A 27,049-nucleotide genomic window follows, 5' to 3' on the forward strand; every position below is an offset into this window, starting at 1 on the left:
TCTCCCTCTATGTACAAAGGTTATGTGTGCACATATCCAGAATGCAATTAGCCCTGGAGTAGTGATGTGTTCTACCTGTCTCTGGCTGGATCAACAGAACTTTCTTTCTTCTTTGCTCTCCTTGAACTTGTTCACATTTCTTGCACGGCATCTGGCAGAGATTGGAAGAGTTGATACTTTCTTCGGACTTTTGGAGAATGCTGGGACCTGTTTGAAAGCTGCCAGGGCCTGTTTGAGGATGCTGGTGAAGAGAAACTCCATAGAGCAAAGGTCCTGCCCTCTTTCATTCACCCCTCTCAGCTGGTGTGGTCCCCACCACCATCAGTCTGTGCAAGCAGATCCACACTGCGGAGACAACCATCACTGCTCTAGAACCTGGCTCCAACCACAAATTTGGGAAGTTTGTACAAATTTGGAAATTTTCTAGAGGCATTTGACTGGTATGCAAGATCTGATCACTGCATGGACAGCATCACCCCAGGTAGATCTGAGAAGCATTATGGGACACTTGAGGCCACATTTCCCTAATATCAGTTGTGATTTGACAGTGCTGCAAGCAGTGGATGTAGGACTGGTGGGCAGAGCCTGCATCCCTCCTCAGGAATTTCTGTTTTCCTGCTGTGGCTGATTAAGCCTTTCACTGGCACATTACCTAACCACAGGATGGTTTCACTGACACCCAAGCAAATACAGGCCTTGAGGAGATGGCATGGCAAGGCTGGTGCTCTTAAGTCTTGTCCACCACCTCTCACACATGCAGGGTGTTTTGCCTTTCATTTTCACATTGCTTTTCTGCCTGCATGAATCAAAGCAGCACTACACGTGTGAAGCATCTGCTAGGAGATTTCTGGAGTGGATGTGTGAGGCTCCTCTCTGTGCTTCATGCATTTACAGATACTCATTGCTGTATTTCCTTAGATCCTTAACAAATGCACTAAATGAGACCCTGTCCTGAGGGAGTTCAGTGTATCTAGGTGGGATTGGTTATGTAGCTTTCTGCTCTTTTCATAAATTTCAGATATAGCATTACCTCTGAGCAGATGGCCTGTATGAATTCTTGCCTTTCTCAGCTTTGGACAATTTATCATGGATCTGGAACAGTAATAGTAGTTTGCACTCTTGGAACAAATTAATCTTCCTATAAAGCACTTTGAAAAGTTATCAGGGCACAACAAGTAAATAAGATGCAATGAAAAACAGACCTTTATAAATATAGTCATTTTACTTGGTGAGAAGTAAGGACTGTGTGTTACTTTCAGAGCAGCAAAGGAATTGCCAGATGAATAACACATTTTTCATGGCGGCAGAAGAGAACCGCTACCAAGCACTGAATGACAATTATAAAAAAATTGAAAGCATTATAATTTGAGCTTGGCCCTAATTCACAGTTTTCTCACATTAAGCTGTACAAAGTCCACAGATGCCACCTTAACAGTACACAGTGCTCTCCTGATTCATGTCCTGCTAATGAACAGCTTCTTATGTTTGTGGATAAATTTCAGCTCCAACATGGCTCACCACACAGCAGGCAGAGTTCAGCATTCAGTGGTGCTACTCTCTGCTGCCTGAAAAGCACCGGGCTTAATTGGCTGAGCAGCCTGAAGGAAAATGCTGCTAAATTCTTGGCAAGTCTGTTCTTCATATGGTGGAGGAGGCTTCCAGAAGTGTGAGAAGACAGAGAGCTGACTCTGAGCAACTCAGCATATGGGTTTGTAGGATTGGAGGCACCAGGATCCATTTCTCCGTCAAGCTGAAAGCAGCAATCACTGGTACTTGCTGTAGGACCAGTGCTGCTCCTGTGCTTTTTGCAGCCAGCTGACAGAGACCTATTTTCCAAGGGTCCTATTTTCCAAGCAGAAACCAGATCAAAGCTGCTGGTCATTTAGGCAGCAGTGGACACCAAGACCTGAAGTTTGTGATTAGGCTTGTAAAAGAATTAAGCTGCACTTAGAAGGATGAGTGATGTCAGGTTGGGGTTTTGGTTCAGTCCCAGTTCAGGAGGAAATAGAAACAACCTTATCTCTACAAGAGCACAGCAACCAGCCATACTGCTTGCTGTCCCCTTTCTAAGGCTAGAACAGATGATTTCTAGCTAGGGTAGATGATTTACAAGAAGGTGTAAAATCCTCATCATATACCTTATTATGCTTTACTACTCTGTGGGGGGGACATTTCCTTCTAAGTCCATCTGGTGATCAGATGTACCCTGAGGCGTGTGGATTGATTGCCCTCATGTTTTTTTCTCCTATTTAGTCTAAATGCTGATGCTTTATTTTTATTCGTATTAATGTCTAAGCCTTTTTGAAGCATTGAAAATCATGATTATTGTGCAATGAAAATCAATAATGGAAGTGCTTACAAAGCCAGCTTGATTTGAGAGTGAATCCCAAAGACAGCTGCTTTCTCTAAGAAGGATGGGAAAAAGTTTGAGGAAAGAAACAGCAAAAAATTCCAGATCCTGGTTGGTATTTTTAGTGATGTTTGTCATAGGCTTAACGCCTTCAGCATCTGCTGAGAGAGACCTTTATTACAGGCTGCTATTGACAGTTCATGAAAGCAAAACCTTAAGTCCATCAAATAAGTAAGACTACTCGATTAAACAGAAATGCACTGAAAAGTGAAAATATTTCTACTCCTGTACCAGAATGCAGCTATTCCCACACCTTCAGGACCACGACGGATTCGTTTATCTAGTGTGATTCCAGAGCCAGGGCTGAAGATGCGGGAGGTATTTACGGTGGTACCCCTGCCGGCGCTCGCTCCCTTTCGCGCGGCGGCGGGCGCCGGCCGAGTGCCGAGAGCCCCGATCCATTTCCCCCGTTGCCGGAGGGTGCCCGGCGCTGCCAGGGCTCGGCGAGTGCCACTCGCGGTGACCTGTCCCTCCCTGCTGGGGTGGCACCCGCCCCTGCTGCTGCTCCCCAGAGCAGCCCGCGGCCACGGCACTGCCGGCGGGGAGGGATGCGTGCAGGGATGCCGAGGAGGAGGAAAAGCAGCCCCTTCCACAAAACATGGTTCAAAAAACACCGTACATCACCTGGCCCCTCTCCAGAGCCTGAGGCAGAGGCATTTCAGTCCCCAGAGCCCCTGAAGTCCTACGCCTTGCCTAGTGGAAATGCGTGATGTATGGAAGCCTCCTCTCTGCCGATCTCAGCAGACTCCTCTAAAAATCCTACCCCTGTGCAAAAAAGCTGAATTACTAAGAGCTGGTGAATGGAAAATGCCTGAAAATTTCTTCTACTCTCTGGGGATGGCAAATGCCTGCATTCATTTGGGGTCAAGGGAAAAGCCATCCTTCTCACCCTGGTTCTTGCTGCCATTTCCAATCTGTCATCTACTTCATCCTTCATGACTGCCCCTGACTCTGGGGTGAGACCATCTCCCTGAAACAAGGAACCTGGAGCAGGGCTGTCTTTAGGCAGGATTACCCAGTCCTTTCAGATCTACACCATTTATCCAACAAAAAATTGCCCTTCATTTTGCAAACACATACATGTGGCTCACACAATACAAGGCCATCCCACCTGAGAGAAGCTCTGCAGTCACAGTTTCCTCTCTCTGGTTTACCTCTGAAGGACTCTCAAGTCAATTACAAGGGGAGAGCAGCTGCCTTTTCAGTGCCACCCCTCTTCTCTGGCAACAGCAGGTGGTACACTTGGAAAGAGGAGAAGTAGTGTACAGCCCATGGTCTCATAATTCCCCCTTCCTGGGCAGTAAGCTGGGGTGACATCTCCATTGAACAGCACTTTGGATGTTCTCCTCCTCTGGAAGCACTGGGAAATACTGGGACCAGACAGAATGGGTTTTAGGATGCTGTACTTTTCCCATCCTGTATTAAATTCTTAGGAGGAACAGGGGAGTCAGATCTGATCAGGATCTGGCCATTCTTGAAGAAACAAAGCAGCATATTTGCATTGCAGAATCCTTAAAAAAGAAAAATTTATGGGTATCTGGGCAAAGGAAGAGGATGTTGGGCAGTGCACCAAATGGGGAAATCATACTGGAAGTCCAGCCAGAACAATGTCCCATCTTTCACAGTGTCTAAGAGTGGGATTTTCACAAATGGCCTAGGAAATAATTCTTTACATTCTCTGCAATCTGTGGTTTCAATAACAATGCAGAAGACACATTCTCAGTGAGCCCACAGATTATTTTTACCTCTGTCCCCATTTCAGCTCCGTGACACACACCGACTAGCACGTCCACCACTAAAAGCAAGGGCTACACATTTGGCTTCACAGAACATTTTATTTGGAGAGACCTCTCATGTCATAGAATATTGGTTCTTTGTTAAGGCAGTTCTGAAGGTCTGGAGGAAAGGAAGGGGGAGAGGAAGAAAACTGTGTCAACGGGATTGCATTAAGGCAAAATTCCCTCCTTCTGCATTTCACCACAGTAAAATCCACATAAAGGCCAGTAAATGTCTCATGCCAAGGAAGAGATTCAGTGCAAATATATCCCACTGACTATCCATAGACAGGGCTAGGACCTCAACTGAGGCAAATTTACAGTGCCTTGTTAGCTGCAAAGCAAAGCTGATTTAGCTCTGTTGAGAATTCCAGTCTGGGTTCAGGGGAGCATTTTAGAATGTGTTTCTTATGCTAGCACAGGTATAAATGCTCTCCTGAATCAGAGCCACAGCCCCTTGAGTGCAAGTCTGTGAACTTAACAGAGTTGAATTTTTATTGTCTACATAAATATATCATTCTGCATCCCTTTGTTCACCTCTCATTGTATTGCTACTGAGTACATTCCCTTAGTTTCTTTAACATGGCTTTCATTTCTACCATTCTTTGCAATATTTTTAAAGTTTATTATGACATAAAAATGAATTATTCCTTGGAGAATGTTTGTTGCAAAGGTTCCAGAGTTTGGATGTCCTTGGAGGACCAGGCTGCAGTGTGGCTTTTTTGGTGAGCAGTAATGTAATCTGAGTAATGCCATAACTTGCAGGAAAAAGTACTGCTCAGTTTACATACCATCAACACATCACAGACACCAAACACTTTTTTCTTTCCACAAGAATTTCCTCAGAGGATCCTACTGCTCCAGAAATAGTCACTATTACTTGCATTGGCTTGAGGAAACCTGTTTTGTTATCCCAGGTGCAAACTGAAGGTAAATATGGCAGAAATGCTACGAAAAGCATGACAACATTTTCAGGTAGAAGCAGAGTATAACATTTCATAGTCCTAAAAGCTGTCTGTCACTGGATGACCTCTCACAGAAAACCCTGGTATCCATTAATGAAAGGATATGCTTAGGCCTCAGTGTCGAAAACTTGTTTAGGAATATGAAATGCTTATAGCCAGCAAAGTGGGAAAATAAGGCAAAGAAATCAAGCAACAAAGTATTTCCTGGATACATGTGAATACACAACTTCTGTATGACCTGGAACCATGTATAACATTCATGCCATAAAAGCATGAGCACCCTGCATATTTATTTGATACAGAGAACAGCATCCAGTTTGAAGGAATCTAAAGAGTGAATAACCAACATCAGTGCAAGTCTTTTGTGCTTTAAACTTTCTTCATTCCTTTTCCCATAAGGCAAGCAAACACTGTCATGACCATTTTGGGTTTTACTTCAACCAGGTCTTCTGGAAGGGCATAGACTCTTGCTCCAATTTTTCTTGCCATAGAGATGGCATATCTGCATTACAGGGGTGGGGAAAAAAAGGGGAAAAATAAAGACAGAAATTAGTGCAGTAGGAATAATTTTCCCTCTGTTAAGTGTTTTACATGATCAAAACCAGAGTGGGTTTCACTGATTTACCAAAGTTAAACTTTTCTATAGGAATGTATCAGACAGGTTCATAAAGAACTACAGTTTTAATAAAAGGCAACAAAAAACAAACTTGCAAGGATAGAAGCAGAAGGCTGATGCCAGTGGAAATCAGTATTTTTGGAAATCAACATTCGGGGACTTACTTCAGTCATACCCAGAAAGTGCAAATTGACATTCCCATCTCCCTGCTCAGAGCCACTGGCTGTTCTCCAGTGAGTTTGTCTCTTCTCTTTATTTTTTTAAAAAAAGCTAGAAAATCCCAGGTTCTTTCCACTTCAGAGCACATACATTTGTGAAATTTCCCCCAAAATGCAGAGAAGCATTGGGAACACAGGGGAATGGGGGTGAAATAAGGAAAAGAACAGCAGAGGAATGAAGAAATAAAGTACAGAGAAAAGCAGACATAGGATTGCAAGAAAAGAAAGAGAATAGATGGTAGGAAATGGAAGGAAAAAGAACAGTGGGAAAAGTCTTTACAAAAATAATGGCAAAGTCTTTACAAAAATAATGATTGCTTTACAGTCATCCTTTTCTCCTTTGTAGTTACTGCATAGAAGAGGAGACGTTAAACTGATGATAGACCAGGAGGTGATCTGTGTAACTCAGAAAGGAGAGGGAGATGCCCCCAGAATTGACTCTCTGCTAGGAAATTGTTTGCATTCAGGAAAAAAAAATCAATATCCACATCTAGAAAAGCAGTTTTTCAGGCATGAATCCTGTTCTCCTCTTTCTCTCTTAAATATGCCCTTGTTCTACCTGTAGGTGACCAAAGAGCTGTCACTAATCCCTGTTCATTATTTGTTGGCATTGTTCCCTGATCTCTGAAACAATTTTAAATTTAATATAAGAAAATAGGAGCTTGTGAACCCAAGTGGTTTCAATCATTTCAAGGGATTTATGAAGCAGGAACTACAACATTACACACTGCATTGATACTCTTTTTACTACCTAACTCCCAGCCTTCATGCTTCTAACTCAAGTGATATTTCTCACATGAGGTTGTGCCAGATGAAAATGACAGCAGAATAGATTTTAAAGACAGAGTCAGGCCAGCCTGAGCAGGTAACTCATGCTAAGTGCCACTCGGCAGAAACGTACTTAGCATTATTTAGTTTCTCCTCATCATTCAGGTCCTCTGTTTTCAAAAGGTCATACTTGATTGACCCTGGTTGGATGGCATCAATGAGATCCAGGACTGGCATGCTGGTGCTGATTTTGCTATCCTGCATAGATGAAAGATAAAATTAAATGCAAGAACAGAATGACAGAACTCCCACAAAGCCAGAGTCTAGACTCAAGAGCAATGCACAGTTCAGTCAAATACCATTTAGATCTTCACAAGGGGCTACTTAGAATATTTATTTATCTAAGGCAGACTAAGAACTCTTTCTAGGATTTTTTGTTTTACCCAAGGGATGAAACATCATAGAATCATTTAGGTTGGAAAAGATTTTTATGATCAAGACTGCTCTTAATCTAGCACTTCCCAGTCCACCACTAAATCATGTCCCTAAGCACTACATCTACACATTTTTTGAATCCTCTGGTAATGGTGACTCACTTCGCTAGGCAGCCTATTCCAGGGCTTTACAACACTTTGAGAGAAAAAACTACTCTTAATATCCGATCTAAACCTTCCCTGGCCATTTGCAACTCAAGACCATTTTCTCTTGTCCTATCACTTGTTACCTGGGAGAAGAGGCTGACCCCACCTGGCTACACTCTCCTTTTAGGCAGTTGTAGAGAGTGATAAGCTCTCCCCTGAGCCTCCTTTCCTTGAGGCTAAACACCCCCAGCTCTGTCATCTGCTCCTCATAGGATTTATGCTCCAGAACCTTCCCCAGCTTTGTTGCCTTTTAGACAAGCTCCAGCACCTCAGTGTCGTTCTTGTAGTAAGGGGCCCAGAATTGGACACAGGATTCAAGGTGTGGCTGAGTAAAGGAGCACAATCACTGCCCTGGTCCTGGTGGCCACACTACTGCTGATACAGGCCAGGGTGCAATTGGCCTTCTTGGATACTTGGGCAAACACTGGCTCATTTTCAGCCACTGCTGACCAACATTCCTAGGTCCTTTCTTGCTAGACAACTTCCCCAAACCTGTAGTACTGCTGGGGTTGTTGTGATACAGGTGCAGGACCCTCATTTGGCCTCATTGAACCTCATACAACTGCCCTTGGTTCATTAATCCAGCCTGTCCAGATCCCTCTACAGAGCCTTCCAGCAGATCAGCATTCCAACCCAGCTTGGTGTCCTCTGCAAACTGACTGAGGATGCACTTGATCTGCTTGTCCAGACCATCAATAAAGATGTTAAATGGCCCCAAAAAACTGAGCCCTGGGGGCACAATTGGTGACAGGCTGCCAGCCAGATTTAACTCCTTTCACCACCACTCTCTGGGCCTGGACATCCAGTTTTTACCCAGTGAACAGTGCACCTGTCCAAGCTATGTGCAGCCACTTTCTCCAGGAGAATGTTGTGGTAAACAGTGTCAAAAGCTGCACTAAAATCCCAGTAGAAAACATCCACAGCCTTTTCCTCATCCATGAAGTAGGTCACCTTGTCATAGAATACAATGTCATTAAAGCAAAAGATGGGGTGCAGGGCTCGTGCATTTGCTTCCTGTGGGGAGATGACATTGATAGACATCTACTGATGGGAGGGGTGAGAGGGATCAGCTGTGTGATTCCTGAACTCATTACATGAAGTTTGATGGATCTGTTCTCGCCTGGTGCAAACTGCTGATTTATATCCACTGAGTGTTCCCTAGCTTGGGAAGTGTCATAGATATGTTAGCGGAATTGGAAGTGCTCTAGAACTGGTCCATCTCTGTGTTAGTATGGTACCTTGCAAAATAAGGTAAGGTACCCTGAATGGTACTACCAGGTTATGAATGTATTGCTATTGTTCATTTTAATGCTGCCATTTGTAATTGTTGTTGATTCATAACCAACAGCATAGCAGTTCTTTCTTAATTCCAGTCATCATTCCTGTCTCCATCCTTTGATTTCCCAAGCCAAACTGGAATTCAAGATATTTCCTGTAGTGTTCATATCATATTTCTATTACTCTTTCACAATAAAGTCTCTCAAATAAAACCTGTGTATTTGAACAAGCTTTTAAAAGGGAATGAAAAATAATCAAGCGATGCAGTGAATTGTATCATAATGTAGAGTGTGTGTGTATATGCATACACACACCTATATATCACACACACAAGCACTCTGAGTAAGAGATTCCTGAGCAGAGATTTCTGAAAAAAACTGTACCTTGAAACTGGAGATGGTTGAATCCTTCCCAGCTGCAGTGAGTGTTTCATTGACCCAGCTGACAATGATTTCATCATTGACCTTCTCTCCACCACCAATGTCTTCAAGGATATTTAGGGTGTACCTTAAGAGGGAAGCCAAGATATTTGCTTAAAGTCTGCTGTAACCTCAGAACTGTCCTGCATGTGCATAGCTTGTCTGGCATTATCCCAATTATCTGATATTCCTCTGCCTCATGCACACTCACAGTGCATATTATTTATGTTATAACACAATTATTAATCTAAGGAGTTTCATTCATCCCCAGTTCCTTAATCACTGTTTTAGGAATGCTAAAAGTTTTGGTTACTTAAAATTCCTGGAATTCCTATCAATGTATCTCATTGTAAATTACTTATTCTCATAGTGCTTAAAAAATAATCACTGATTTTAGAAATAGAAGGGAATCCTTCTGCTCACCTAAGACTGACTTCTGCATAAAACCAAGCCTGGAGTATTTTGCTTATACAGCATACACCTTAGAAAGATATCCCAAACTTAGGGTAAGTAATCAGCTCATCCCTATTTTAACCACCTTACTGATAAACCTCTACCTTTCTCTATAGTCTGAATTTAGTTTGTATTCAGTTCCCAGCTACTGGGGCTTTTTACTCTCAGCTATGACACTCTTAAACACAGAAACATACACACACAGAGAATTACATTAAAATGGGGAGAGGTACTTAGTTGTGCCCCATGCAGGGAGCAGCTTACAAAACTTCTGCATCAATTACTTGTTTCTGGGACATTGTCCTCATTCTCTGACACAGAGGCCTTTTAACTTCTTTCCCTCTCTTCTATGCAATAAACATTTCTTGTTGCTATGCAGTTAGTGACAATAACAATCTTCTGCATGAGCTGACTGTAATGGCCTTGCCCACAAGACGTACTGTGATCACATCCTTAACCAGGAGTGAGCAGAAGGTCACTTGGCACTGAAGTGCAGAGGAGTGAGAGGGCTGTAGCCTGTAGAGCCTCCTCAGTGAGAGCATAACCACAGCAATGCAAACTGAGCAGATCAAAATGCTCTGAGGCTCGTGGCTGCCTGACCTACCTCCTCATCAGCTGCCAGATTAAGGCCAGCGTGAGCGTACGGTTTCCTTCATTCAGATCTTGCCCAGCAATGCCAACAAGGGAAAATTTGGCTTGATTCTTTCCCAGTTCCACTGCATAGTTGCAGTTTTCAAGCTGTAAATGCCAGGGTCAAAAATATAGGAAAAAAGAAGAAAGAAGACAAGACACTGTTACTTTAAATTCTTTGGATCACTCAGCCTCCTGGGCAAACAAAAACTTTGGGGCTTTGTGATAAAACAGCTGATTGACTACTAGCAGGCAGATCCATCCCAAAAATACCATTCTGAACATTTAACATAGAAGAAAATGCTATACTTCATTATCAGGGCCTGAAAAGCAGATTATCCTGGAAAATAAAAGTGTATGGCTCATGGGTACCTCCAGCATTATGGCTTTGCACTGAGACAAAGGATTAGTGTCCCAGCCAATATTTTAGATTGGTTGATCAATCTGGTCTAACTGGATGCAATTACTCATCCAGATAGTTGGGAGAAAGCTTTGCATTTAGCAGCAACTCTGTGATCGGTTCTTGATGCATCTGATCAAGAATGCTTATCATCACTGTCTTCAGTTGATGTGGAGGGCAGTGATCCAGACAGCTGCAATTAAGCTGGTGCCATGCATCTCACAGTCCAGATGCATTACAATCAGTGCCTAAAGCAGTAGCAAAAGGGATCTGCAAATACAGTTTCTAAATACTGACACAAAAGTTGTCAAGTCTTTTTATACTTAACAAATATTTTTTACCTGTCAACAGAGTGAGTGAGTCTAATGTATATTTCTTTTTCAGAACGAAAAATTATCCACTGACTAAGCACAAAAATCATTTAAGGTGCTCTCCTTGGGACTGGAGGGCAACATGAATACCCACATTGGTGTTTAAGATGACTTAGGCATTCACTGAGGATAAGGCATCATTACTGGAACTATTCTAGCTTTTTGTACCTTCTTCATGTTGCCACCCAGTTTAGGATATGGTGGTTTGTTCACCCTGTTCCAGTCTACTGGCACTTTGATCTTTTCATAGAGCTGGAAGATAACCAAGGCATCTGACAGGTCACTGAAAGAAACAAAAAAGATATATCATTGTCCAAAGAATAGAGGAAAGAAGCACAACTCAACTATTAGCAGAGGTAAAGTTAGTTTCCTGGGAAACACAAAGCAGCATAAATTCTTATAGGGCCCAAAAGTTTTTATGGTCTTACAAACAACTTGATGGCTGTATTTATCATCTGAAGGGAGTGTAATACCTCATCTTACCTGTACAAGTGATTTACACGTGGATTAACACCAAGGGAGTTCATCCAGTTCCTAAATGTCCTTTCTTCCCTTGTCTCACCTAAAACAACAGACACATCAATCAAAGGCCTGCAGAACACCACACTTCAGTAATGGAAGTGCTTTGGGAAGAAACCCTGACTGAATTCACAGCACAGTGAACCACGAACAGAAGGACACACATGGGAAATATCACGGTGCAATATTTGCATTTCCCTGACCTTCAATGGAGCTCCAGTCGATGTCCTGGTTCTCTGGCTTATGCAGGGCAGGGTATTTGTTGAACAAGTTGGCAATGAAGGCCAGATTGAGCTTGGGGTTGCCCCGGACGACGTCGGTGGCGGTGACGAACTGGCGGCAGCCGAGGCGCTCGGCCTGCTGCAGCATGCACTCGGCGCGCTGCACGTCGTCCTTCTCCTGCCCGGCACAAACGGGACGTCAGCTACCCACCCCAGCTCTGCACCACCCCACTGCGCTCTCCTTGGGGGGATCCAGTTGCTAAAGCAGCCCCTTGACAGATTTACAGTTGTTCCCGTTCCCATTTTTACTAATGGCAACTCTGTATTTTGGGCTTTGCCTACGAGTCAAGCACCTCATCATATTGTTTTTACAGCCATACTCCTTGTAAATGTGATGGTTTCATGAAATTCACAGATAAATGTATTTAAATACACTTGTTACATGCTAGTAGTTTATCAGTGTGATTAAATGGTTGCTGAAGTTTCAGAGTTATTATCTAACAAAAATCCAAACACATAATTTAATTCTTTGGAAGCTTTGACTTCTGAAATACAAGATCATGTTGCAATGCAATGAAGAATTTGCTGGCTCTGGCATCCCAGTGCAGCTCTGTGTTGGCCAGGAATGCAAGTAATGGACAGAAAATATTGGCATTTTCTCCAAACTTATCTCATCTTACCCTTAATCCTGACATGTCAATAGTAATAGCTGGAATGCCTTCTTCATCTCCCTTGGGGGCGACTTGGTTCAGCAAATGGTAATAAGCTCTTGAGTCCTGTGACAGACAGAGAAATTAAAGGGAAGAAAAATTACATCTAAAGCTCAGCCCTTTGAATGCCAGTGCTCCCCTGAACAATGTGCCTGCATGCTTCATTTTTATTACATCGATCATTGGGCTACATAATTAAATTAATTAAGCTGGAAGCACTTAGCAATTCCTACTTTATGCTGTGTTTGCCAGATCTATTTCTTCCCTGAGCCACTATATATGTGCTGAAGAATGCCCAACACACGAGACAAAAATGCTGCGTGTTGAACTGACGGAAAAGGCAGCAACAACAAAAAGATATCAGAATTAAACAATCTGAACATAAAAATAGAGGTAATAAAATGCATACCTTTATAATGCTGTAGAAGTCAGGCTGCTGAGCATTTAATAAAAGAAAATGCAGAAGGAGAAAGCAGATGTTTAAAGTGGATTTCAAAGCAAGGCTGGAACAGTTGTGGAAGAGAAAGCATAGTTTGCAAGGACAGAAGTTAACACTGACAACAGTATCAGCATTTTTCAGGCAAAAGGGCAGGAACAAGACAACAGTTTATCATGTCGTGTCTTTAATCTTTTGTGAAATACAACACTGCTTCCATATGTGGAAAATATCAACTCACTTCAAAATCAGCTCTAAGAACTGAAAATAGAACTACATGTTAATGTCTAGGGACTTGACTAACTAACCCAACTGATGCTCTTCAAAATATTAAGCAGACTACCTGAATTATTTAAAATATTTTACATCTGCATTAATATGCCTGGTATCTAGGAAGTGGTTATTTATAACAGAAGTGAGGTGGGGAGACAGACTTAGTTAGAGAATGTCTGTAAACACTGAGACCACTGAAATCTTGTAAATGTGTGCCTTATTTTCCAACTGTAAACACCAGAATTGTGATTTAGCTTTCAGTTGCAGGTAGGATTTAATCAGTTGAACCATAGTCTTTTTGACCAGCACACAGAAAGATGGGAAAGACTCCATTCCCTTCCCTTTTCATGGATATTCTCCAGTCACCTCCACACAGTCAACCAAAAATCTGTTACAATAAAAATTGTATTATCAAATGTGACCCTCTATCTCTCCTGTTGCCTTCCCTGATGGTTTTTTGTTTTGTTTTGTTTTGTTTTGTTTTCTGAATTTCAATTGAATGCTTGTGCTTATGCTTCAGTCCCTGATGAAGCCTACGGCCAGGTACCTCAGGAGCCAGATTTTTCCCATGCTATTCTGGGAGCAGGCAAGTCAGGTTTTGGCTGGTGAGGCTGATGTGCTGGACAGACCCTGGCTTTCTTGTAAGCCAGTTCAGATACCCTCCTTTATACACACTCTAGACCTCGGGGATGCTGTCTGGGCCTCACACTGGGTTTTAGTGTCTGAAATTCTGGTGCCCACTGAGGTCCAGCTACATCTGTCTGGGAACAATGAAGGTCCTACAGAGAAAGCTTTGCTGAAACTGCACCCACAAGCCCAAGAGGTCCAGAAATAATGCTGCCCAGACTACAGATCCACCCTTGCAAGTGCCTCCCAGTATAGATGTGATATTTTCAATAGTCCCAGTGAATTAAAACTCACAGAAAACTGCATTCAGGTCTATAGCAAATGTTGGGACAGAGGAGCACATAGCCCAGGCAAAGGAAAGATCAAGTGCGGAAATTGGAAATGCCCAATCATTTTTCTCTACATGTTTGACTAAAGGTTTTCCAAACAGAAGTCAGGTCAAGAGTTATTTAGGGAGATTTGGAAAGGAGGTGAGCAATAGAGGCAAGGAGTTGAAAATATAATGTCCATATGCCCTGTCCAAACCATACCCAGTAGTTTGCCTGTAAACCACAAAGAAAATATTTTAAGTACCCAGCTCCATGTGCTTGGCAGAGTACTGTCAAGCACAAGTCTCAGCTTCATGGAGTGTTTCAGTGCACAATCCCTGTGTGGAGGGCAAGAATTTGTGTGTAGAGCTACTGTTTTGCTTTTGTTGGTCAGTATTTCTCATACCTTGATGTCTGCGCTGAAGTTGTTGACTTTGCTGCATCCTGCATTTTCCAGGTGATAGTTTGCCCATCTCAACAACAGGTCCTCTGGAGACAACTTCATCAGATCCTCCAGGCTCTCTCCTTCTCTCAGAAGAGCAATCAAGGCTAAGCAGGAAAGAAAAAATTAAAAAACAATTATGTGAACACTTGTTGAGGAAAACGTATAACTGTTTTCTCTCTTTTATGTTTTCCTACCCTAGTTTCTGAATATGAGTTGCCAAAATGTTTCAAAAATTCAAGCTGGGTTAGCATGACAGAGATGTAAACAGAAAAAGGCTCTCATCAATAAAATGAGTCAAAGCTTGTAATTTGTGAATCTAGTAGGGGATCATATTCAAATGGAAAACAATTACAGTATGGTCTAAGAACTGCCCACAAGCCATAAAGGTCTGGTCAACCCTCCCTGCAATGAGCAGAGACATGTTCAACTAAATCAGTTTGCTTGGAGCTCCATTTGACATAACTGTGAATGTTTTCAGGAATGGGGCATCTACCAACTCTCTGGGCAACCTCTGCCAGTGTTTCACTACCTCCATTGCAAAAAATTCCTTCCTCATACCAAGTCTAAATCTACCCTCTTTTGTTTAACACTATTACCCCTCTTCCTATTGCAATAGGCCCCACTGGAAATTTTACTGTCATCTTTCTCATAAGCCCCTTCAGTTGCTTGAAGGCCGCAATAAAGTCTCCCTGAAACTTTCTCTTCTACAGGCTGAACAATTTCAGCTCTCTCAGCTCATCTTCATAGGAGTGCCCCAGCACCCTGAGCCTTTCTGTGGCCTTCCTCTGGACCCACTCCAACAGGTCCAAGTCTTTCCTGTGCTGAGCAGTGCAGAGCTGGACACAGTGATGCTGAGCACAGGGGCAAGCTTGCAATGAAAATATGAACTGCTTTTTGCAGCTTAGATGAAAGAAATCTCAGTGCCCTTCACACTGAAACTGGATTCACACAGGCATTCTGGAATGGTTGCACATTACCTCATAGGCCTGTGGGCCAGTAGGGCTAATTCATCTGTCAATTGAGGAGATACCCTATTTATATAGAAAAATTGATATTATGTTCATAAGAGGAGGAACAGGAAGGATGGGAAGATTGACCCTTGAAACTTTGGACCATGAAAGGCTTTGGAACTAGTTTTGAAAAGAAGAACTAACATGGAAGCTAATTATTAATGTGGCAAAAAAAGGAGAGTGTGTTACATTGCTCTGATTTTCTTCTAGTATCTTTTGTCAGACCTTGAAAGAATTATGGATTGGCTGCATAAAGGAAACAGTGGAGACATACCATAACTGGAGTTACACAGATAATTTGATGTAGGGTGCAATGGGGTTAAACTGGACCAGAGGGGGATAATAGGAGCATTTGAAGGTAGACAGAGGATTTTATGAAGAGAACAGTGTTGACACTGACAGAAGGCTGGAAGAAGGATTCTTGTGGTGTTGGATGTGGATTGATTTTTGGATTAATGTTTTCTCTTTTTTTTTGCATCAATTATCTTGGCACAAATACTTGCAACATGCTAAAAATGTGAAGATGATAGTCAATAGGTGGCATAGTCAATACAGAGGACCATCAGGAAATCCGACAGAACAAACTAGATGACAGTAATAAAAATGGAATGCAATTTAATAGTGCCATGTTCAAAGACATTCACTGGGGAATTAATATGAGCAACTGCTATTAGCTAAAAGCTTATATGAACGAAGGATGAGAACCTGAGTGGATTAAATGTCTTCCAAGCTACTCTGAGCCACGATTTGATATGACATGGGAAAAATCCAATATGATATTAAGTGCATCCCAGGTAATTCCCAAAGAGGTTGGGATGTATTACTGCCTTATCAAGTGCTCATGAAAACTCATTGGAAATACAGGGTTCCCTGTTCAAGAAAGGGGAGTTTTACCTGAAACAGCTGCAGACAACGGCTATGAGGGAAAGGGAAAACCTGAAAAAAAAAATCAGCATTTTCTTGGCTTGTCTAGCCTTAGATGAAGTCTTAGATGAGAAGTGAAGGAGAAAATACCAGAAAGGAAAAAATAGCAAATAAACAGGGCAAGGCTACCTACAAAGGAATGGGAACGGGTGGCTCTGGCAACAGAAAGGACAGAATTGTGAAAGGGGTGAGGCAATGAAGGTAATGCCTGCACAGAAACTGGAAGAAAGAAGTGTCAATGTTGGGTGAGGGACTATCCAGAGGCATGGGGAACAAAGCAGCAAGATGAGGTTCTGTGTGGACTGCAGGTACACCCATAGCCTTCATGACAAAGCTACTTCATGGAGAATTTTGGCATTGGTGAGACACACCTGGAATGCTATGTCCAGTTTCTGACTCCCAGTACAAGAGAGACATTGACAAACTGAAGCGAGTTTAGTGGAAGGACACAAAAATGTTTTGATGGAAGTTTGTGATATAAGGGAAGAGGATGAGAAAATTTGGATTGTTTAGCCTAAAAAAGGTTTGAGAGGGTTGCAAGTATTGTCTTCAACCATTATAGAGGGGCCAGATCTGCATTTTTCCAGTATGCACAGGAAAAGGATGAGGAGCTGTGTCACAAGATGCCAGAAGGGAAAATCAAACTAGATTCCAACTAGAAAAAAAATTCAGAACAAGAGTTGTTGGGCTCTGGAATAGGCTGCCCAGAAAACACAGGAAAAGACCCTGAGCTACCTCACCTGACATTAAGTTGTTATACTTAAGATGTTGTACTGCTGAAAGCAGGTAGCTGGATGACTAAGTCAGATCTCTAAGGTGCACCTCCACAGGTTCCTTCCAGCCTAAATTATTGTATGATCCTATAATTATGATTTCACAAAGAAAAATATTTGGCAATCAAGAGCAAGAAGGAGTCAAACTTCCTGAATGCAGATTTCATTATCCCAGGTTTAGTGCCAATACACCAATATACTTGGATGCAGACCACTATTCCTGACCCAATGAGCAGAATACACAAGTCTACAGAAAACCTTGGACTTGAAGCTCATGAAAAGCAAGGGAAATTAGACCAGTCAAGAAAACAGACAACAAGTACTTGAAGAAAAAAAAATTAAAATCTAGATTTTTTTTAAAAAAGAGCTTTATCCTAAAGACTCTGCAGTGGTAACAGTGGAGCACTGAAAGGAAGAGCCATACATACCTTCATTCCTGCTGATCTCTATGTCGGCAAAGAGTCCAATTTTGATGACTTGCCATAAAAGACCCAGAACCAGGTAAGGTTTGCCTTCTTTTAAGTCTTCAGCTCCAATGTTAACAACATGGCACCCAATGGCTGAAGCAGAGTTCAGGGCCAGGTTCAGATTTTCCTAGGGAAAGGTGAGAACTTCTGAATTATGCAGAACGTAAGAGCTGGGGCTACAGGAAGGGAGCACAGCCAAAACGAGTGAAATCTGCAGGCAGCTTCACTGCAAATACATTGAAGTACACATAACCATGAGGCAGTGCTCCAGGTGGATGCTCTGGGTGCTCATCAGAGTGGAATACAAGGACAGAGCCACCTCCCTTGACCTGCTGGCCACAGTTCTTTTGATGCAGCCCAGGATACATGTTTGACACAGAGAACAGGGGAATGCAGACTCTCCTGGGGATTACAGGCAGATTCTGGGTCTCAACATAAAGACAGAAAGGATCTCTTTTTGGCAGAGGTGGCAAATGTCACGTCACCGGGCACTGGAGCTCAGAGCATATGTCTACATGCACAGAGATGTCCTGGCTCAGTCCTGGCTACCAAGGCCAGGATGTCCCTAGGGCTAATGCCAGAGTTCATGCCCAGGTACAGACAGCTTCAGCGTGGGCAAACTCTCCTCTGCTCAGTCCTGCACACGTGGAGGAGGAAAGGAGCTACAACCCCATCAACTGGCAGATATCCCAGGCTCACCTCTCTCTAAGCACTCTGCAAAAGCCCTGCCTGATACCTAAGGTACAAGTAAGTTGCTAGCTGGCAGTGTTTGCAAAGAACACACTGTCCCAGCAATCAGTATGAATAAACCTGATGAGTTTGTAGCCTTGCAGTTCAGCCAAGTCAGAACTGGTCAGAACTGGTAATAGCTGGACATTTTCTTTTTGAACTTTGGAGTATGGACTCCTGGTTTGGGAGTGTTCAGAGGAAACTGAGGGATTCAGTGATTCACAGTGACAGGCAGAAATAAAAATGATATTTCAGGAACATTATGTTCCTTTTCCATTTCCTGTCCATTTAAAATAAAAGGAATAAGAAAATCTGATTCTCATGTCTACACTATGCAAAAAGGTGACTTTGTAAACAGAGGGCAAGTAAAGCAGGCAAAGAAGCCTGGAAAATATAATTTATCACACAAATTTGCAGTTCTTCACATTAATTTCAGCACTGCTGTCATGACAGGGAGATCTGATTAGATACAAAAAGCAGAGAGAGACATAGTGTAAATTCTCATAAGCTAGAAAAATTGGACCATTTCAAATTAATTACCTTTTCTCCAGCAGGCAGCTGTAAAAGGGTTAAGTTAAAGTGGAAGCTATATTGATCAAATCATGTCTACATGTGACAGGGATTGATCTGAACTGCATCATTAAGTTATGCTGCTGACCAAAATTATTAGAACTGAAAAATGAGGTATACAGCATAAAAATCCAATTTAATGGCTTCTGAGCTTACTTGAGCCTTGCTAATGTTCCATCAAATCAGAGGAGCTGAAGGCTAAACTGGGTTAGGTTCATTTCTATTCCAAATATCTATTTATACTCTGTACCTCGTATATAGATGTTGTTAATATAAAAATATCTCTCTACATAATGCTGTGTGAGAAACTTTAAGTCATGAAAAAAATTAACACCCTTTGTGTCCATTTTAAAAATCATATATATGTGCATGTGATAGAAATAAAGGAGGGATTCAGTATTGAGGGTGAAATACTGGCTTGTTAAAGGCTTACAACGGCAATGGTCTAATTTCAGGCATGTTGCACTGGCACTTCCAAGGTCTCAGTTAATATTTTGGTGAGGACATCAAACTGCAACAGCAGCACTTGTGGGTTCAAGTCCATTGTCATGCCTTAAAAGAGGGATTCAGCCTTCTGAGAGCTACTCCATCTGCAACTGGTCACTGTATTATCTCTGTGCTCTTGCATTCATGTGGCATCTACCACAAAAGCATCTAAAGCTCTGATCTGATGGACATAATTCGTTGTGTTTGGTTAGTCAGGTTGCTCATATGTTTGGAAGGAAATGTAAATGTAAGTCTTTGTGTTTTTATGACATGGACCTGAGTATCTCACTGTGCCACAAACAACTTTGTCTAGCTGTGTTGGGTAGAACCAGCCTTTCCTCTAAGTGATTACAAAAGCTTCCTAAGGGGAAAAGCCAAGAATTTAGTTATGTTTAAGTACCTGTATTGTGAAGGGTGTGAGTTTCTTTTTGTTGATTGTTCTCTCATCAATGGTATCTGGCACTGAAAAGTTGATCATCTTACTGGAAATAAAAGAAAAAACAAGAAATACACTAAGCTATGTGTGCAAAAACTATAGGTATAGCTTTTGTCTCTACATTGCAGGACATGTCTAAGAGCTGGAAAGTTACTTAACAAAAATAGATGGTCACCCTCTGCTTCTTCATATATACACAGAGGCACACACTCAATACTTAAGCAATTATTTTGGGCTACATGCAGATTGTGCTTAGGTGTGAGGCCAAGAATGCCACAAGGTGAAGTTGTGTGAGAAGTTTTTTGTGCAGAAAATGTCTGTGGAAGCACTCACTATTTTCTGCCACTTTGTGTGAAACAACAGAAGTCCTTGGGCAAAAATAAATCCAAGCAGCTCCTCAAATTTCACTGACTTCATCTAACTGTAAGTGTCTAGAGGCAAGGAAAAATTCTCATTAAGCATGAAGTATGCTTTATATTTTTGAAGATAAAAGAAGAACAAAAACCCTAGTATTATCAAGGCCCTGAGTCTGCAAATGCTCCCGAGTTTAATGTAAATTCAGCAGGTTCTGTTTAAACAGAAATCAGAGTTTTTGCCGACTCATGGTTCCCGTTTGTGAGAAGGAAAAGTATCATTTACCAAAGCACTATGCCATCACCGACTGCCTGGAAGAGGTCATCTGTTTCTGGATTCATTGGCACCACATGCTTGCAGTCAGGGTCCTTCTCAAGGGCTTTGTTAATCCAATTGACAAAGGCATATTTTTCTTCCTCTGTGGACACAACGTCAAATCCATCAGTTTGCTGTGCAGTACCTCTACCATCATTTTACTGACAAAGGCAGAACTCCTGGGGAGCCTTTCCCACCAGTGCGACTGATCAACAAAACCCTGCATGGAAGAAGCTCTCAGGAGACAAGCAAAGGAGCTGAGGACAGCAAAGGGCTTGAGCTGGTTAATATTCCTTCAATGCCCCTTCCCACTCACTGGGGTTGCCTGGGTCATGAGATCAGGCATATTACAGAGACTGGTAATGAAGTCCATGTGGTTCAAATGTGTGGTGCAGATGTTAAGCTCTGCAAGGAGTAATTTGTGCTTTCACTGTAATTTGAATGCATTGTTGGACCACTCTGCTAAATAGAAATCCCACATGACTTCAAACAATTCTGTATTGTACATTACACCCTCTTCATGTGGAATATCTAGAAAAGCCTGGCCAGGATTGGGCTCTGACAAAGAGCATTCAGAGGGTAATGGGCAGATGTGCCTGTAGCTCAGCAGGGCTGCAGCACAGTTATCCTGTACCAGCAGCAGCTCACATGATTCCCAGTAGCTCAGAGGAGGTGCCCTCCAGGATGAAGGTGGATGGAGTCCTTGGAAGCATCCTCTGTTCTCTATTCCCCTGAGAGAGTCAGTCCCCCACTCTTGCCCCTGCAGAAGATTGCCAAGGGTAGGACCATGTTCCCATGGAACTGCTTCAGAGAGGGCTGTGCCCAGGAGGTAACAAAAGCAACCAACTTTCAGCTTGGAGAAACAGGCTGGGGAAAAAGTCCTGATGGAGTTGTGCCCTCCATGGGAAAAAGTCAGGAACTATCTAGTTGCAAGGAGAGTTTACAGAATGAGTGCCTGGTAAAATGTGCAGGGAAATGGGTTATCAGCAGTGAGGAACCTGTGCCTTGGCTCCCTGGTGAGCAGGGACAGCAGTGGGCAGGTGTTTGTGCTGCTGCAGCCAGGGCTCCCTTGCTGCTGTCAGTGTGGGACAGCTGCACCTACCTGAGTAGGAGTGTTGTGTGCCAGCACTGGACTGCTCCGATGTCCCACCAATGGCACAGATCCCCTCCTTCTTGTTGATCTGCTTTCGGAATGACTTGGCAACATCATCACTCTTCAGGTCTTGGAAAATCTTTCAAGCATGAGAGAGGATTTTAGAATTTTGGAGGATTAAACCAAGGTAAAACAGTGATCTCTTGGGCCAGGAGGCACATTCTCTCTGCTCCATAAATAGGGAAGGGAAGCTTGAGTATTTTCAGTGGGTTTCTGGGTACAATCTTTGTATCTGCTGAAGTACAACAGGATTAAACTCAGCTTTTATGCTTTCAAATCAGGAAACAAAGATCAGCTAAGTAATAAAAATGTTACTCTGGAGCACAGCAGTTTGGGTTTGAAGAAAGAGCAAGTAAAAACCTACTTCTCCATCCCAAGGGAACTCCCACTATTTTAGCACTTGCTTTTGACCCAGTTCAGACCAGAAAAAGAAGTTTTTTGATTAAAAATGCCCCATGAAGTTTTCAGTTTTGATATGCTTACACTTTTTGCAATCATCTAGCCAGAGCATCATCTTTTTGCAACGTGTAACTGAAAAACTGTATCTTGCTGCATCAACCAAACTGAAAGATGTTACATTTATGCAGTGAGCAGCTGTATTCACATAACTTGTCCCAGTTAATTGCAGAATTTCTAGTTTGATTACTTTCTGCTTTAGCTTTTCCAGTGAGGAGACTCACTGGATTAATGAGGTGCCCATGAGACCCTGTGCTTGTGCCTCTGCTGTGCCCTGGGGATCACCTTCATTCACCCTGAGTGACTGAAATAAATAACACCTTACTTACTGAAATAAATTCATCAAAACTGATCCTGCCATTCCCCGTGGTTGTCAGACTCTGAATGAGCTCTCTGGCTTTATATCCTGGGAGAGGGAGATTGGCAGCCTTCAACACCTCTGTTAAATCATTGGTATCGATGAAGCCATTCCCACTGATATCTGCAAAGATTAAAGCAAACTTTTACATTCTACATCAGCTCAATGACATTTTCTTCACATAAAGGCTGGCTTTATTTTACCCAAGGAAAGGTACACTATACACTATATTGTACACTATATACAAAGATTCATTTTCTTGAAACCTGCTATTTTCAACTGCTTTGGTGTTATTCACACCCAAGAAAAAATTGCAATCACTTTTTAACAAACAAACACTCACTGTGATGAATTTATATTTAGACATATAAATATCTTAATAAAGCTAGGATATAACTGCCATTCCAAGGTTTACACACTGATGTGTGTCACACTGATGTGATCTATACAGGAAGCATCCTGTCCACAGAACACCTAAAGAAAATAAAGTTGACACAATACACATATGCACTTATCCATAGATATAATTTGTGATTTTGGCCTGTTTCTGGGATCTGATAACATCAGAAGTAGGCTGGAACTGCATATGGTCATCCTCAAAATAAAAACTTCAGTGTTTCTCTGTGATGGTGCTAACATGAATACTCCAGCTGAGCTTTCTGCAAGTATTTGGTAGAGAAGATCACCAATACAGGGTAGTATTTGATGAGAAGATCACCAATACAGGTCCATAGTCCTTTATTCTCCACTTAGTGAAAAACTCCATAAAAAAGCAAACTGAGTTTATCACATGAAGAGTTTCTGTTAAAACACTATGGTTATGACAGTGATAAATGTATATATCATTAGGTATGGTTATTTATATTTGGTTTTGAAGTATCTGTGTCTTTCTTTTTCTGCAGGCTTCTTGTCCCCATCCTGGAGGTTGTGGTGATTTCAAAGCAGCATGTGCTCACTTCCTGCATGGCAAGTTGCAATTTGAGTCACTTGTTGAATGCTGCAAAAAGACATTCAGCCCTCAGCATCTGTAGCACGGATTAACACGGATTGCAAAGAGCATCTTACCCAACTCACCATGGCATTCAACAAAAGGATTTAGACTTGGAGAGGGAAATGCCTGGGAGAGGAATGAGAGCTTCCTCCCAGCATTTGAGGGAGCAGCCAGATGTAGTGGAAGGTGTCCCTGCCATGGCAGTGGGGTAGGAACTAGATAATCTTTAAGGTCCCTTCCAAGCCAAACCACGCTAGGATTCTGTGATTTGCCTTGTCAGTGCATTGGGTGTATGGGACACTCACAGGGACCAGATTATTAAGATTGCCAACCTAGATTACTGTGTGCTCAGAAATCAACCCACCACCACCTGAATCAGCAAGGACGACTGATGAGTGCATAATCCAGCCAGGCTGATAGAAGTTAAGTGAACTGGGAGAAGCACAAAGTCCTTTTCCTAGAATTTGGGTAGACAGTGATAGGTCTGTGTGACTTTAAAGGAGACAAATCAGATGAGATGCCTAAAGGTTTGAAAAAAAAAACCATACTGTAGAAATATGGGGCTTGAATGCTCATTGTGAAGGGATCACAAATTTTTTATCCATTTGCACATTTGTCTTCTCCACACTCTTCCTTTCCATAGGGAATACTCAATTTACATTAAAAAAAAAATTCTACCTTCCAAATAAGTTGCCGTGAATAAACAATATTCTTGGGAAAACACTTGAGAATATTTCCAATAAGGTTTGCTGTACAGCTTTTGAGTTTTTTCACAAGACCTGCTGGAGCCCCAGCTCCCCCTTCTGTAAGAGGCCAGTGCTCTGCAGTGAGCTGGTGTGGTTTCATCTGGGAGGCCTGCAGTGGCAGGAAAAGGACTTTCTGTGGTTGATGTGACAGTACAGATGGAGCAAATTCCATTTCCACATAGCTGGTCAGTCAGACTATGAGAAAAGAGCAAGCCACAGGTTCACACTTCAGCAGTGCCTTTGCTGTTGGCTGCACTCACCAACTTTGCTGAAGGCCTCCCGGAGCTCTGCCATCTCCTCCTCGGAGAAGTGTGCTGTCGATGCCATCCTTACTTCTGTGAATGGCAGGCCTGCAAGAAGAAGACACTTGTTTCATTTGGTGCTTTAGGAGTTTGCAACTGTGATGAAATAGAGAGGTTTTCACTTGGGTTTTCAAATTTTTGGAGCAGCTTGCCATGGCTGAAAATCCAGCTCCTCTCTGTATCCTGAAATCAAGTGAAGGGATAAAATCCTGTGTAGATGAGATACAATTCCATGTCCCTCCTGTTGTTTTACCAGTTCCTGCTCAAAATTACTACAGTTTTATTTATACTAATTTAACTAGAATTAAGTCCTACCTCTGCTGACTTTCATTTCTCATGGAGAAAAGAGAATAAATTGTGCTGGTTCTTGTTATTCCCCCCTGGAAACACAATTCACCAGTCATTTCTTCAGCAGGGCTCTCGGCTGGAGCCAATCTCAGGGGATATTTGCACCACTTACTTTTGGGTACCTAATGAGGAGGCTGCTCACCCTTACAAGGGAGGGAGAGAAGCTCCTTCACAAGGTGCTTGGAGCATCAGGTGCTCAGAGCTCAGACTTCCCAAAAGTCAGCTGCTTCTCTCCTTGGATATGTGAGGAGTTTAAGGATTTTCCTCCCAAGGTGCCTAAGTTAGTGCTTGAGGCTGGGTGGCTTTAGGAATGTGTGGTCAGAAGGAGTTTTCCTGCCTTTCCTCTTATCAAAGATATAAAACAGTAGCAAGGATTACACTTTCACTTTACAGCCCTTTCCTTAATAACAAGGACAGGAAAGTTCACTTTATTTTATGGTATCATTAAATACACTGCCAGAAGATGCTCATTATCCCCATCTGCTTCTTCATGCACCTACTGTCCCTTGCATATATTCATGAGGAAGCTGTTCAGGAGACAGACTATCTATTATTCTATATTTGTGAGAATGACTATAGTGTCCTATGTCTCTTTAAGTATTAATTAACCAACCAACTATTTAAATAGAATAGAATGGAAACCTGAGTTGATCCTGGGAAGTGGTTGCTGTAGATACAGTAATCAAAAAAAAATTTTGAAAAAAAAAACCAGAAACATGCCACTCCAAAACTAAAATTCATACTGCATAATTAAAAAAAAACAACAAAAAAACCCTAGGTTTGCAATAGCTCTCTGTAAAAACACAGAATTATGTACAGCCTATCTGGGCTTCAGAGACAATGCTCTGCAGAACTCATGCATTGATTCCTTGTGTCTGTGAAAACCACTGTGGACATGGCTTTGAAATAGCCCAAAAACAACCCATGTGGTTAACTTCTTGTTTGCTGTCTCCTGGTAGTGTCATGCACCCTTCTCCTGCCTAATCACTGTGGTTTAGAATAAGGACAGCAATAAAAAAATATGCTAATTCATTCCAACTTTGATAAATAGAGAAGAGCAGCAGAATCCATAATGCCACTATTCTTGAAGTTGGTTCTAACCACCATATTTTCAAGGATCACCTTTAAAAATCCATATGATCCACTAGCAATGTGGGTTATGTATGTTAGGGTAAAGTTAGATCCATAGTCTTCCCCCAGTCTGTCCTGGTATCTTTCCTGCCTCTGATTTTTCTCTGCCAGTCTTTTTCTGTTGTCTATTGTGTGTTTTTACAAATTGTGGGTTAACTAAAATGTGCCTGGACACATGAAAATCTTACACTATCAACCAGAAAATCCATATTCCATTGCAAGGTCATTCCTTCTAGTCCAGTCACTTGATCAAGCAATATAATTTGCAACACAACTTTTAATAGCATGAAGACTGTTCTAGGCTTAAGAGGTAGGAAACACTACAAGTTTTTGTCTATAACATTACTTTTGCAAAGTAACCTTGAGAAAAAAGTATCACCAACATTAAATGGCCTCTTCCAGATTGCATAAGAAGATATGACCTCTGAAATGTAAATAAGTAATCTGTTAAATATAGAGAATCCTATATATGATTAATGGCTTTGCTGTAATGACTCCTTTTGACTTATTTTGGTCAGTATGATCTACTGTTGTGAAGGTAACTACACTTAGCTGAGCAATCAGATTCATCTCAGGTGCACACCAAGAACGAGGACTGGTCCTCCATCAGTTGAGGGATGGGTGTCCTCAGTTGACAGAAGGATGGTCACTGCCTGCTCCAACACATAACTGAGCTTCTCCTACAGTTTCACCCTCATAGCATCTCTAGACTTCAGCCTGTCAGCTCCAGTATCTAAATCCACTGGGTGTTGCTAATTAATACCCCACTGTGGTTTCACAATGGTGAGATTCAGAAAGGCACCAGAATTTTCAGATTAAAGGCTTCAGAGTTATTCCCAAGTAAAAATCACTTTTTAAAGTCATTTTTAAATGGTTTAAGTAGAAAAAAAACAAAGCATAAGGAAATCAAGTAAGTAAAAGTCCAAAGCTTTTGCAACACAGCAAAAAAAGGAGAATATGCCCCTTCAAAAAGACACCTTTCAGTATTTAAAATGCTTATTTTGCTTAAATCATTAA

General features: G+C 42.0%; 1 protein-coding gene across 4 annotated transcripts in view; it reads right to left on the reverse strand.

Annotated features, from left to right (window-relative positions):
• Positions 1 to 4,225: 4,225 nt before the first annotated feature.
• The window catches only part of LCP1 (lymphocyte cytosolic protein 1), a 49,298-nt gene continuing 26,474 nt past the window's right edge, over positions 4,226 to 27,049 (reverse strand). For 2 of the 4 annotated variants that reach the window (XM_021528448.2, XM_021528447.2), the window contains exons 2-17: positions 24,512 to 24,601; positions 22,486 to 22,637; positions 21,650 to 21,779; positions 20,518 to 20,650; positions 19,843 to 19,924; positions 17,619 to 17,784; positions 14,445 to 14,587; positions 12,804 to 12,830; positions 12,365 to 12,460; positions 11,667 to 11,862; positions 11,428 to 11,506; positions 11,113 to 11,227; positions 10,148 to 10,281; positions 9,055 to 9,178; positions 6,886 to 7,010; positions 4,226 to 5,652 (exon numbers count right to left, since the gene is read on the reverse strand). In XM_021528448.2, the coding sequence (XP_021384123.2) occupies positions 5,520 to 5,652; positions 6,886 to 7,010; positions 9,055 to 9,178; positions 10,148 to 10,281; positions 11,113 to 11,227; positions 11,428 to 11,506; positions 11,667 to 11,862; positions 12,365 to 12,460; positions 12,804 to 12,830; positions 14,445 to 14,587; positions 17,619 to 17,784; positions 19,843 to 19,924; positions 20,518 to 20,650; positions 21,650 to 21,779; positions 22,486 to 22,637; positions 24,512 to 24,578 (1,902 nt within the window). In that variant the 5' untranslated portion in view covers positions 24,579 to 24,601 and the 3' untranslated portion in view covers positions 4,226 to 5,519. The remainder of the gene's footprint in view (positions 5,653 to 6,885; positions 7,011 to 9,054; positions 9,179 to 10,147; positions 10,282 to 11,112; positions 11,228 to 11,427; positions 11,507 to 11,666; positions 11,863 to 12,364; positions 12,461 to 12,803; positions 12,831 to 14,444; positions 14,588 to 17,618; positions 17,785 to 19,842; positions 19,925 to 20,517; positions 20,651 to 21,649; positions 21,780 to 22,485; positions 22,638 to 24,511; positions 24,602 to 27,049) is intronic. The other 2 variants (XM_021528450.2, XM_021528451.2) reach the window with 2 other exon arrangements.

The sequence above is a fragment of the Lonchura striata genome, chromosome 2 (assembly GCF_046129695.1).
Source record: "Lonchura striata isolate bLonStr1 chromosome 2, bLonStr1.mat, whole genome shotgun sequence".
In the NCBI taxonomy this organism is placed as follows: Eukaryota; Metazoa; Chordata; class Aves; order Passeriformes; family Estrildidae; genus Lonchura; species Lonchura striata.